Genomic DNA, 13,154 nt, shown 5'->3' on the forward strand with positions numbered 1-13,154 from the left:
CACACAACTGATGATGTGTCCCACTGGTAAAGCTTCTGGGCTGCCTTTCTTCATAGTAGCCATCCCTCAAGATTTTCTCCATTGGAAGCAATGCATTATCGGGGACTGTAACATCTAGTCCTTTATTGAATCATTCATATCACAAGTGTGGATTATAAATGAACCTCTAACATTTGGGAAACACTTCTCACAGGACTTTGTGCATAGACCTCTGTAAATATGAAAAACAACCATTACTGACATGACTACACATAGGCTAGCCAGCTAGCAGTGTAGCGGCAAACTTTAAAGTGACCACATTTAAGTTACCAGCTAACGTTAGCAAGCTTGACTGTCAAGCTGCATCCATAAACTGTATGTAAAGACACTAAAATCACTTTTTCAATTTTTCTCAAATTCATACTTTTTAAAATAAATGAGAGTGCAAATACTGAGGGAATGAAAAACCTTCTAAATGGAGGTTTTCCTTGCAGGGTGTAATTTCAGATGCATTGGCAAGTTAATTAAAACAAAGGGGGCACAACCCAGGAAAGCTATGATTATTATCTGCCAGCAGTAGGAAGTGGATTCTATACATGATCCACATAATCACTATTTTTTTTTTTTAATAATTGAACTGTTTTGCAAACTGGTATGTTTTTACCTCAAATGTGGGTTCAAGGTTCACTTTCACTTGGTTCTGAGTGAGATATTGGCCCAATCCATGCTTGGTGACAGTGCAACCCCTTTATGGGCTAAGATAAAATCAGAAGCCTCTGTATCACTCTTCTTCTGCAGGTCTTGGGCAGTTATATGTGTGTTTGTGTGTGCCTGGTTAACGTTGCGTTTTCTTTTGATGTTCCACCAGGCATGGGAAGCAATTGTAATCTCCATAGCAACAGTCCTGCGAGCGCTGAAAAAGATCCTCCTGGTTAGTCATTTGTTGGACATGTTTGTGTTTGTGCAGACACGTAATTATAACTAGTGTATTAACTGCCTCACAGCCAATCTGCATGATCTGTACTTCTATGATTCAGACTGACAGAAATTTGAAAAACCAAAAAGTTTGCAACAGTTAACAGCAAGATGAACTGTCGTCTGAGTCTTTGCCAAGGCTAATCTTTCAAAGCTGTGGCGTCTGAATAAAGGCTGCCACTTAATCTGCTGCAGAAGTTTCACTGGGAACTTTCACAGTAATTTATAGGACACCACCAAGACCACTTAGTAGGGAAATCAATGTGCAACCACCACAAATATTGATTTGGTTTAATTAGTTCTTAATTAGGTATTTTACAATCAGAAAGACAGATATTTCTTGCTTTAATTCCAGTCACTGCACTTATTTTCAGGCAATCTCCAGAAATACTATGAAAACACATGGAAGGACTCTCTCTGCAGTGTGGCATCTGAAACTAGTTTACTGTTGTTTTAAAAGATAAGATTTTACTTTATTAGGCCAAAAGCTGGAAACCTCCATTCACAGTTTCCCCTAAGAACCAAATAGTGATTATCTGTAACTGAGTGTTTCATGTCCCTGAACTCGGTTTTTCATCTCACCCCGTCATACACACCGATTTGTACCCAGGTACACAAAATCAATATTTTACAGTCACAACCAAGTTTCATGTCAAGGATTTGCAGGAATTAAAAGGAATAATTAAAGACCAATTAACCAAAACAAGCGTGTTTTTGGACTGTGCAATGAAGCTGAAATACCTGAAGGGAACCCGCATAACTGCAGGGGAAACATGCACACTCCCCAAAGAACCTCAACTACCAGATTTGAACCCAGGACCTTCCTCCTGTGAGGCAGCACGTGCTGTACAGCTGTTACACAGTGAGGAGCTAATATTATATCTTTTAATACTGTGGTCTTTGCATCTTTACAATAATCTTGTGTTACAACTTTTCCATATTACAGGCCAGTGCTGTTTAAAATAAAGCAACAAGCAAGCTTACACTAAAACCTATGAAAACTGCTTACAAGCCAGAATATGTAAGGGACATCCATGACCATGCTGGTCGGTCAGTGGGGTAATTTATACTTGGCCAAGCAGACTTGGTTAAGCAAATGTGGTTTGTAATAAAGTAACTAGCTCTGTTTGTTAAATTTAACAGGTTAACTTTACTTGGTTAAATTAAATAGAGCAGCTAAAAATATGCATGATTTCCCTATATGTACTCTTTAATAAGGCTAACCAATATCCAGATTTGCTCCCAACACTGACAGTCATAATCCCTACAGCCTAAAGTTACCAAGCAATGCTGGTTATACTGCTGTTGTACAGGACTACTACTTACAGGAATACTATAGTACTCCAGATTCAGACCAAGAGGAATACAATTTTCACCTCCCAGTGGATAAGGCAATGTTTACAGGTAATTTGAACAGTTAATAATATATTTTGTTCTGAAATTTAAATAGCTGAAAAATGAAACACAAAAGCATATCTCGATCTGTCTGCCTCTGTAATCTCCCTGTACTGACCTTTTTCCAACTCTCCTTCATGTGCTCCTGTCTTGACTTAAAACATTTTCATATTTAGGTGATTCTGTTAATTGCTAGTAAATGCCAATATTTTGATTTCAGATATGGAATAAAGAAACAGTTCAGAACGTACACATCAGGAGTGTTAAAGTGAGGGTGGTGAGGCGACGTAATGATGGCCGTGCGAAGATAAGTTACCGCAGTCTTATCTCAGTCTCATTCAAGCAAACAATAGAGCGCTGGGATGACAAGCATTTGAATGTTGGGCATCAATAACTATCCAGTGTGTTGTCGGCATAAACCAAGCAGATTATAGATGCTTGGAGTACAGCGAGCCCTTTCTAAAGAGGACTCGTAAAAAAATCACTGCAGCTTCCCGAGAAGTGGAATCTAGGAACAAAAGCACACGCATATAAATTTAGAAATAATAGATGATTACTGGTTCTTTCAAACTGTTTTAGAAATCTGAATTGTTAACTGTTGGTATTTTCTTGGATAGTGTGTGTGTGCGTGGATTCTTACATTAGACATCGTATTATCTTTATGAGAAACATAATAAAAAATGTCTGCCTGCTTCATTTTCCAATTTGTACCAGATATTTTAGGGCCTTCTCTTAAAAAAGAGTGCCATTGGAATTCAGGGAACCACTTCGAAGTCTGTCCATTCAGTGGACTGGTATCATTCAATGCGGATGGTCATTTGCTGAATGGACTAATCCTGCTGCTTTTCCTCACAAAGTAATACTAACACAGTTTTAGAAGTTGACATCTGTGTCCAGAATAATTCAGATTAACTGCCGTTAATAAGGATTGTTTAGCTGTGGAAATAGAAAAAAGAATATATTTTATGAATCTTATTTAAATGCAATAATATAATTACAAGGTCATGCAAAAGCATTAAGTAGAATCACTACAGGTCAATAGAAAGCATATACTGCATGTATAGCATTAATATTTAAAAAATAATAATGCAGTAAAATAAAATAAACCCTTTTTTACTCCTTCTAGTGCTTCACTGCTGATTTAACAAGGTGCTTTAATACACTGAGAGAGCTTGTTAGTCAGGATTCACTAATCTTATCAATATTCATTTGGCTGAAAAGATGACTCACAGCAATCACCAAAAAAGATAATATTTGTCCAACTCGTGACACTCCCATAATGAGCTGCAGACACATTGATGTGTCATGTAGTTACATTCAATATTAATTCAGTCAGATAGATGTGAGCATCGGGCCCATACGACTAGCAGCTAATCCAGTGGGTAAGACTGATGGTAGCCACAGCAGTCTTCTGTCTTTTACCACCACCGCTGTATTTGACGTGATTCTCACACTGGAAAAACTCGCAGCCCTTTAGCATTATGAGAATTTTCAGGCTGGTAAGTGAAGCCTTTCTTGATGTAGATTTAATTCAATATTTGCTTTTAATTGCTTTTATTGAATTTGTTCTCTGGAGTCACAACACTGTGGTGCACAATCTGAGAGTCTAGGAGCTGATTGGAACAAACCTCATCATCTTGTCAGTATAATTACATTATCTTCTTGTTTTTTTGGGTTTTTTTTAACAAGATGTGACATTCAATATGAAATTTAAATGCCACACAAAGATCAATCAATTCCATTCTTTCCCTGAAGAGCTTTCATGAGGGTTCAAGTTAGCACTTCACAGATGTATTTAAAAAACAAACAAAAAAACCCCTAACAAATCAAATTGACTTCAAATTAAATAAAAAATCCATTACACAGAAAAGAAAACAAGGATGTTCAAAGGTAAATGGATTTAGGCTCCAGCTCATGCAGTCTATTAACTGTTCTGTTACTGTCAATGATATAATGCTCATTTAATCTAGTTCAAGATGTTGTAATTTTACGGTCGTTTTTATGAATTTGTTTTATTACTATTATTCTAATAGGTATAGAGGTGATTATTTTCCTATGACTTATATCAACTCTATAATAACTGAATAACTGCTCTAAAACAGGTGTAGCAAAAGCTTGACATTAGAACCTTCATGGTGTCTGTTTTCATTGCACCACAGTCCCATTGATCCAAGTGACACCAACAGACTGGCTAAACTGATCAGGAAGGGTGGCTCTGTGGCTGGCTGCAAGTTGCAAGCTTTTAAAAAAATAAAAAACAGTGTGACCTTATGCTGACTTCATTAAAAAAAATAATTTCATACTGCAAATTATGCAGCAGGTTTTATGCAGCAATTCATACACCTGAATAACTCAGTGTGTGCGTGGATGCATTTGCACATGCCGCTGTGTGTGTGTATGTGTTGCAATGTGTGTGCATCATATTGGGTTTTGCTCATTATGTTAAAATTCAAAACAATCACTGGAAATTTCAATCTGCAGAATAAAAATAGTGAAGGTAAGTTCCAGATCTCTACAAAATTCAACAAAAACAGCATAGAAAGTCGGTATTTTCTTTTTTTGTATACAGTTCTTATATTTAAAGAAACATTGACTTTCTAAATTGAGGTTTTAAAATGTTGAATTTTGAAAGATCTGTATTCAGAAACTTTCAGGATATGTTGTCGATACCTCTCGAGGACTGAGAAACTGAAAAAGGGAGCTCTATCACTACTCTTGCTTTATTTTTTTAAGCACAGAATACCCATATTCAGGCCTAATGGTGTACCAGCCTAGGGCAGAGCACACACCACAGGACCTGACTGCAGAATTTCAGGCAGGGATGGCAAAGTTAATGAGAACGAAGCCTTACACCAGCACCAGTTAGAGGGGCTACAGCCTCAATTCAGTGGTAGAGCAGCCAGGTTCAGGACTGGAACATAATACTGTAGCGCACCAACCGTAGGGACAGCTTTGCTGGCAATCGTTTACCTGTTGTAGCTTTTTTTACTGTCACTGAAATTCGGTCTGTTGGCTACTGTGCGGTTTTTACAAGCAGTTTAAAAAGTGGACGTAGCTGATGTGACATCACACAGGGGTTTCTGAAGACCAGTTTTGAAATCCTGAGACATCTGGAACTTTGTAGAGATCGGGAACTTTCCGCTGTCGCCATCTTAGTTGCAAAAAAATGAGGAAAATGGGTCTGACCTGTGCTCATGAGCATGTGGTTTCATACCACAGATCATCCTCCCAATTTAAAACATATGACCACTGATTACAAAATAAACTTATTTTTTTAGTTCAATATGACCCCAAAGTGAGTGTCTGAGCCCATAAACTCAGCAGGAAGATTTTTGCAGAGGTCGAGACAGAGCTTTTTTCCAATTGATTTCTACAGAGGGGCTTTTTGCAACCACAGTTAGCGCCATCTGCTGGCCTTACGATAGAATGCAGACTTAAGGCACTTTGGTTTACACCATGGTTGTTGGTCCTTGCTAGCCATAAAGAAGAGAAAAACGAATGTACAAGAGCTGAAGTGAAAGCGAGTGTTTAAAAACAATGAAAAATGCTCATTGGTGCTACAATCCCTGCTTATCCTGCTTTTTTGGAAGAACTGGGCACAAACATGTTTGATTTGGTTGCATACTGCTTTGCATAGGTTCTGCCGTTTACATCCGTATTTGCATAGCCTCCGCCTAGGATTTTGTGTAACGGTGCAGTATGAGGAAAAGAATTACTTAGAAATAAGGCACAAAATAACTTGTTCGTTGAGGCTCTGCTGTTTGTGGATTTAGGCAACTAAAAAACTTCACAAGCCAAAAGGCTGATTTTCTAACTCCCAGACAGTATAAAGGTAGTATAAAAGATCAACATCATCACTTTCAATATGAATTGATGTCTGCTACCTGTGATGTTATCTTAATACAGTGTATTTACTAATGTAAGCAACGATATTAGACATAAAAACACACAGAAACATCGGCAATCACTTTTTGGCAGACTGTAATTCTATCAATAATAATAATACTAATATGATAATGATGATGATAATAAATGACATTCCTACCACTACAAAAGAGTTTGGCACAGTTATCTTATATTAACTGGGTAAAGTTTTGGACTACAAATGCGTTCTTACTAAGAAAGCGAAGGAAGTTTAATTGAGAATCATACACAGATATTATTCTAACTCTGTAAGTTTAAGGAAGACATTTTTTTTAACTCATGTTAACTTATGTGATATGTATCCATAGACATTTGTGCACCAGTTCTAGCCATGTCCATGATTCAGTTATTCATAACAGAAACAACAAAAGAACTACTCCTAAACAATCTTTTAATTATTTTAGAGAAGTAACATACTGAGCCAAATTCATTCTAAAACTTCAGTTATAACTTTTGAAAAAGAAACTACGTATAAAAACTCGCCCTGGTTCAATTTTTTTTTAAAGCGACTCCACATAGGAAATTAGCACGACCTCATTCCCTCCTGCTAAACCTAATGTAAAACTGCCATCTACTGGCTAAATATAAAGCGGTTCAAACGTCTTCAAATTGTTTTCCAAGTAGTAAACTGTAGTAATACGTTGAAATATACAAGTATTTCTGTAAAAAATACAACGCACGTGTATTAAGGGTGATTAAAGGGAATTTAACGGCTCCCGTTGCTTACCTCCCATTACCAACCACATCTCCCGTCAGCCCCCGGTGCGGAGCGGCGTCTGTGACGCATATTTTCGTCGACTATGAAGTGCACAGCTGAGCTAAACTGACACCATGGACGTTTAACGATAAATTGGGTCATTTTAATCCTGTCCACTGGCCGTGATCGTGCTTAGTGCCACTGAGGCCTTCCGTCTGAAATGTCTCTCATACTTCACGGAGTCGAGTTTGTATTTTACGACTTATTTAATAGGTTTTCCCGCCGTTAACCAGCTCGTGTTATTGCAGGACAGGTGTCTCTGCTAGTTCAAAATGACTCTTCCAGCTCTGCACAACACCAGCGTGCTTTACAGACGGATACTGTCACAGTTTCCTCAGGACATCAGCTTAGCGTTTGCCTACGGATCTGGCGTTTTTAAACAGCATGGGACCAGCCAAGGTCAAATGGAGGTAAGACACATAGCTGTTTCTGAGTACTCATGGCGTTAAATCTGCACTGTAAGTATTGTATACAAAATATTTTACACATTTTTAATCCGCAAGTTAACTGTACAACATTGTATTTGTGGCAGGGAGCCATCTACCCTGCTGTATTCCCTATAATATTACACACATCATTGAAAATGTGTATGTTGGGACATGGACTCAATATTTGTCCATGAATGAGGCTGTTTGTACATAACAGTCCTATCATTATGTAAACACAGATAATTCCTGAGGCATTAGACTGCAATACTTCAAACCATCATACAGTCTTTTAAAAAAAAAATGAAGGAATCAAATTGTTTTCAGTGATGTAAACACCATATTGTGTATTACATCACAACTTTTTGCACACGTGTAAGTATGGATTGTTCTTATATTTCTGACATGCATTTACAATATGTATATGTTACCACGAAATCACACAATACACTGCGATACCTATGAAGTTGTTCCTTAACAGTTTGAAGTTGTGATGTAGTGAAATGCCTTCGATCCTCTGTTGTCCTCTGATACACGCAGAAAAACATGCTGGACTTTGTGTTTGCGGTGGACGACCCGGTGACGTGGCACACCATGAATCTGCTACAGAATCGCAAACACTACTCCATCCTCAAGCTGCTGGGTCCCACGGTGATCAGCTCCATACAAAATGATCACGGAGCTTCGGTGTACTACAACACGCTGGTGCCTGTGGATGGAAGGGTAAATGACTACATTCTCATAAACCTAAACACATCTGTAGGTCTTTTTCTAGTTTTCTCTATGTGTGCACCATCAATGTGCCCTGCTCTAACTACAGACACAAAACTCCTCACATAACCTGTGAATTTGTCACAGGAGTGATGGTGTTTTGTGTGAATTTGTCACAGGAGTGATGGTGTTTTGTGTTGCTTTGTAGGTTAGTTTATAGGATCACCTCTATACAAAATGCATGTCTGAATCAAAAATCATTCATTTGTTCATGGTGATGCAAGCATGTTCAGATGTACATTTACTTTAAGAGGTTTTTATGGGTTTAATTTATTAACTGCATATTTCCTCCCCTGTTCTCAGATAATAAAATATGGGGTAATAAGTACAGACTCTCTGATTGACGACCTGATACACTGGAAGACCATGTATGTAGCTGGGCGCCTGCACAAACCGGTTGGTATCCAGATTGGACTGTTATTGAACCCTCAGACAAACTATGCTGATTATTTTACATTTATTAGAATAATTATTGTAATGTGTAATCTGAAATGGGATGCAAGGGTTTAGAACAATGTTTTTGTTGCATTCACGTTTAGTTCTTCTGATAACGTAGTGCATTGGTCTGCACTTGTGTTTAGGTGAGACTGCTGGTCCAGAGTGAGAGCCGAAAGCTCCGCGCTGCCCTGGTCGCCAACCTGAAGAGCGCTGTGACTGCTTCCTTCCTGATGCTCCCAGAGAGCTTCACTGAGGAAGACTTTTTCCTGCAGATAGCTGGTCTTTCTTATGCTGGTAAGCAGATTTATAAAACCGCACAGAGCTTAAGAAGATTGCATACTTTCATAGTTACTTTCAAGTTGCAGATTTAGATCAGAATAAGACCATGTCTCTTTCTGATCTTTTTCTCCCATGTGAAAAAGTATTTTCATTTACTGCTTACTTGTGTTATTCAGAGTCAACACAGGGATTAATATCCAAGCTGTAGTGCTCCAGCTTTTGTAGTTTAGAAAAACATACTGCTTGTTCAGAAGACTTCAGAATTATTCAACGTCATTTTAATTAAACTTTTTAATTTTCCTGATAATATGCAATGAAATGGCTTGAAGTCAACACATGTTATCCTCATCATGAGGCTTTCAGTGTCTTAAAGCAAAGAGTGTGCGTACAATGACAGTGCTGTGTAACACTACAGGTTGTTATGGGAGATGATTATGAGTGTGCTCCTGACTTAGGCAAACTGAAGTGTTATTTTATTTTATTTTATTTTTTTGCTCCTCTGAAGGGGATTTTAGGATGGTGATTGGAGAGGATAAGTCCAAGGTGGCCAATATCGTCAAAGACAACATTCAACACTTCAGGATTTTGTATAGCAACATCTTAAGAGATTGCCCTCAAGTGGTCTACAAACCTCACCAAGGAAAACTTGAGGTATGATACTGTAAACAGGCACCAGAAGAATACACACTTTCTTTCAGCATCTCTGATATTTGAGCAACGCAGCTCAGTTTGGACATTGGGTACTTTTACAGAGTGTCAGCTGAATAAACTGAAGTGCTGTACCTCAGAAATTGTCCTTATTAAGCATTGAAATGTAATACCATGAAACAACAGCTACCGATATATTTCCAGAAATATAACAAGATGGATAAATTCTTTAAAGTGCCTTTGGACCTTTTATAAACAGTGAAATTATCCAGCTGTCGTGCCTGTTTTGTGAAATGCACAAATAGATTTTCACACTAAAAGTCTACAGTAATTAATGGTATAGTGTGGTAACTGTGTGTCTACTCAATAAATGGCAAATTTCTTTGCAGTCAAATCTGTGTACTTTTTAAATGCTGCAACCACTCCCTGTTTTTCCAACGAAACACTGAATACCTGAGAAATGACTCTGAACGATTACGAGAAGAAGAGGCAAGAAATGTGTATGTCTTTGTATGTGTGATATCTTTTGCAGTCATCTGTTACAAGATGGGGAGTTTTGCAATGTAAACACGAGCCCACTTATAAACAACACAAAAAAAAGCATGACACATAGCAACATGCGAGGTGCCACCTTTGCTGCTTTTGTTGGCACGTTTTCAGTGAAGTTACAGTAATATCATGCAACTATTAGCATTAGCAGCTGCCTACGTGTGCATGTGTTGATGTGCAGATCAGATCATAAAACCATTACCTATTCATCAAAGCTTAATACTTTTTAAAAGCCATATTTTGTATTAAAATAGTTGAGGTTAGTGAATTATATTGACCTATATATGTCATGTTGAGCTTCGCAGCTGTAAATAAATATTCTGGAGCAATAGGACCAATTTTGTGAACACAAAATGCCTCTTAGGTTATGTCTGATAATGGCATATCAGAGATGCATTGGCTGTTTGTTTGTTTTTTTTTCTTTTTAACTTTTAAAAAATTTACCTGATTTACAGTGCTGCAGAGATCCCCAATGACTCTGATTTCTGAATAAACTTCTACAGAAGCATACTTTAAAAGATGACAAAAAAGTAAAAATGCACTTTCATTCCTAATAGTTACAATGTAAAGCACCTGTAGAGCTATTCTGCCAGCTATCACTGAAAGCTGATTGTGTTCATCTGGACTGCTCAGTGGGAGAAACCTTTTGTTTCACCCAGGTGACTTCTTCAGTCAGGTTTTCACATCTTTATAAACTATATATTTTCATAAAGACTGAAACTAGCACCACTAACGAGCAGTGGGCCGTGAGGTCAGTTTAATCATCATTGGCCAACTATATGTATCTCTGTTCATTTATTTTTGTATGTTTTCCTGAAGGTTGACAAAAGCCCAGAAGGCCAATTTACTCAGCTGATGGCGTTACCTCGGACTCTCCAACAAAGGATCACAAAGCTGGTTGATCCTCCAGGGAAGAACCGGGATGTGGAAGAGATCCTGCTCCAGGTGGCTCAGGATCCTGACTGTGGAACAGTTGTGCAACAAGGTAGAGAAGAAAGATGACGAAGAATGGGATCGGTTCTCTTTAGAGGAACGTTGGCATAAGCAGAGGCAGTGAGGGAGGAAGAAATGGGTCATGGAAACAGATATTAAGTGTGTTTTAATTACATGTTTGAGCTTGTTTTTATTGCTTCCCAGGTATCTCATCCATTGTGAAATCCTCCAGTATAACACAGAGTATCAAAGGCATTGCTACAGCTGGTAAGGAATCTTATAGTATGTACTGTGTATTGTGTCTGTGTGTACGCCACAGCTAGATGAATGGTTTACCTGAAGGGGAACTGGTCAAACTGGTGCATTCTAAAGACAACCTGCCTAACAAGACCTCCAAAGCTCAGTGTCCATCATATATTGTTTGATTATTCTACACACAATCTAGAGTATAAAAAGATTATTGGGGTGATATAAGAGAACTATGTTATGCATGTTAATGGGTGGTCCGTGTGATCCTTTCCCTCCTCCAGGATTGTGGAAGACTGTATCCTACAGCTCCAAAAAACTGATGAAGATGTGGAAGGGCGGGAGGAGGAAGCCGTCGGTCTCTCAGATGTCTTGACCTTGTCGGTTTACCAGGAACTTGTTCGTCTTTGTTACTGTCAGTCTGACAATCTAATGCTGCCCGTCCTTTTTTAAACCCCATCTAAAACAATCACACCCTAACCTATGGTTGTATCACTTTGTAGTGTCTACATATGCGACCTATGACCAGGTGTAAGGCCGTGTGTAAAAAAAAAAGAAAAAAAAAAAAGAACCATCTGTGCTTGAGCCTTCATTAAATTCATATAATTCATGAATAAAGGGTGGCATTTTCTAAGTTGGACTGAGTAATGGTTGACATTTTCTGGTAGTACAGATTAGCCTTTCTGGATGATGGACTACAGTGACTGATGACATACTGAAAGGTCTGAATGGACTTCTTTTAAAGGCCATGCAGTAAAATTGGCCCAAAATCAGTGTTAAGAACTTGAAACCTGTACCTCAAGTTTTGTGAAGGAATAAGTTTGGTCGCATGTGTGTCTTCTGAATCAATGTCAGTGTTGTGTTGAATTTTCTTTGTGAACGGTGCTATCAACAGGTCAGGTGGATGGATCTGTGTGTCAAACACCCATATTTGTGTGGATATTTGTGACATAATGCTTTCCTGAGCCCTCTACCGTGTCCATAACCATCCCATCTGAGTGCCTAACACTTCAACTGTAAAACTAAGTCTTGAGCCTCAACCAGGCCTTTGAATGGATAAGAAGTGAGTATCGGCCAAAACGTCCTCACTCCACTAGTCTAAAACACAAGCTAGTCCTCACGAGGATGGCACACTTATTTCCCTACACATTTCACCAAAGATCTCTAATGTTCAACTCTTTAGTCTGTGTGTCTTTATTCACTGACTTTATTATTTGGTTTAGCTTGTAATGGAAACCTGAACCTTTTAATGGGAAGATGCACTGATTGGTTCCTTACAAACAGGCCTGTAGTGTAATTCAGCTGCAAGAAATTGTTTTAATAAAATTTCTAATATAACATCAATTGAGACTTTTTCTTGTGTCGCATGATTTTATTTAGCCATGTTTAGGAATGTTATTTCTGGCTTCTTGCATCCTATGACCTCGTTTTATTTAAACACTCCTTTTTAAAAAATTGCTGGTCTTTTAAATTGGATTAACTGGCTGAGTGTACCTCCAGTTGCGACCACAGTCCAGACAAGATTTTTCAGTTAATGGTGATTCTAAATTCTCGGTTTGTGTCGATATGTGAGAGAGTGAGTCCCTGTTTGTGTTAGCCACACGATGGACTAGTCCAGGGTACACCCTACCTCTTCCCCTAGGATGATTTAAGGATTAAGAAAAATGTTATTCTTTGTTTCAATTGAATTTGGATTTTTGTATGATAGACAAGCAAGACAGACACCGAACAAGCTCAAAATGAGTACATATTCCAGGATATAGGTATTTCCCCAAAATAACTGTCCATATACACTCAACAAAAATATAAACGCAACACCTTTGTTACTGCTCCCA

General features: G+C 38.2%; 1 protein-coding gene across 1 annotated transcript; it reads left to right on the forward strand.

The window, feature by feature from the left end:
- Nucleotides 1–7,006: 7,006 nt before the first annotated feature.
- tamm41 (TAM41 mitochondrial translocator assembly and maintenance homolog) lies at nucleotides 7,007–11,874 on the forward strand. Its single transcript, XM_005724658.1, has 8 exons — nucleotides 7,007–7,440; nucleotides 7,996–8,178; nucleotides 8,530–8,622; nucleotides 8,808–8,958; nucleotides 9,449–9,594; nucleotides 10,960–11,125; nucleotides 11,278–11,340; nucleotides 11,604–11,874. Exons 1-8 carry the CDS (start codon nucleotides 7,303–7,305, stop codon nucleotides 11,693–11,695), a joined length of 1,032 nt encoding a protein of 343 aa, XP_005724715.1. The 5' UTR covers nucleotides 7,007–7,302; the 3' UTR covers nucleotides 11,696–11,874.
- Nucleotides 11,875–13,154: the final 1,280 nt, after the last annotated feature.

Source organism: Pundamilia nyererei, unplaced genomic scaffold (assembly GCF_000239375.1).
Source record: "Pundamilia nyererei isolate P.nyererei 1_Seehausen unplaced genomic scaffold, PunNye1.0 scaffold00012, whole genome shotgun sequence".
Taxonomy (NCBI): domain Eukaryota; kingdom Metazoa; phylum Chordata; class Actinopteri; order Cichliformes; family Cichlidae; genus Pundamilia; species Pundamilia nyererei.

Coding starts and splice junctions, on each gene's coding strand:
- tamm41 (XM_005724658.1), top strand. CDS start 7,303: ATGACTCTTCCAGCTCTGCACAACACCAGCGTGCTTTACAGACGGATA. Junction 8,959..9,448: donor AGCTGGTCTTTCTTATGCTG/GTAAGCAGATTT, acceptor GCTCCTCTGAAG/GGGATTTTAGGATGGTGATT. Junction 11,341..11,603: donor CAAAGGCATTGCTACAGCTG/GTAAGGAATCTT, acceptor TCCCTCCTCCAG/GATTGTGGAAGACTGTATCC.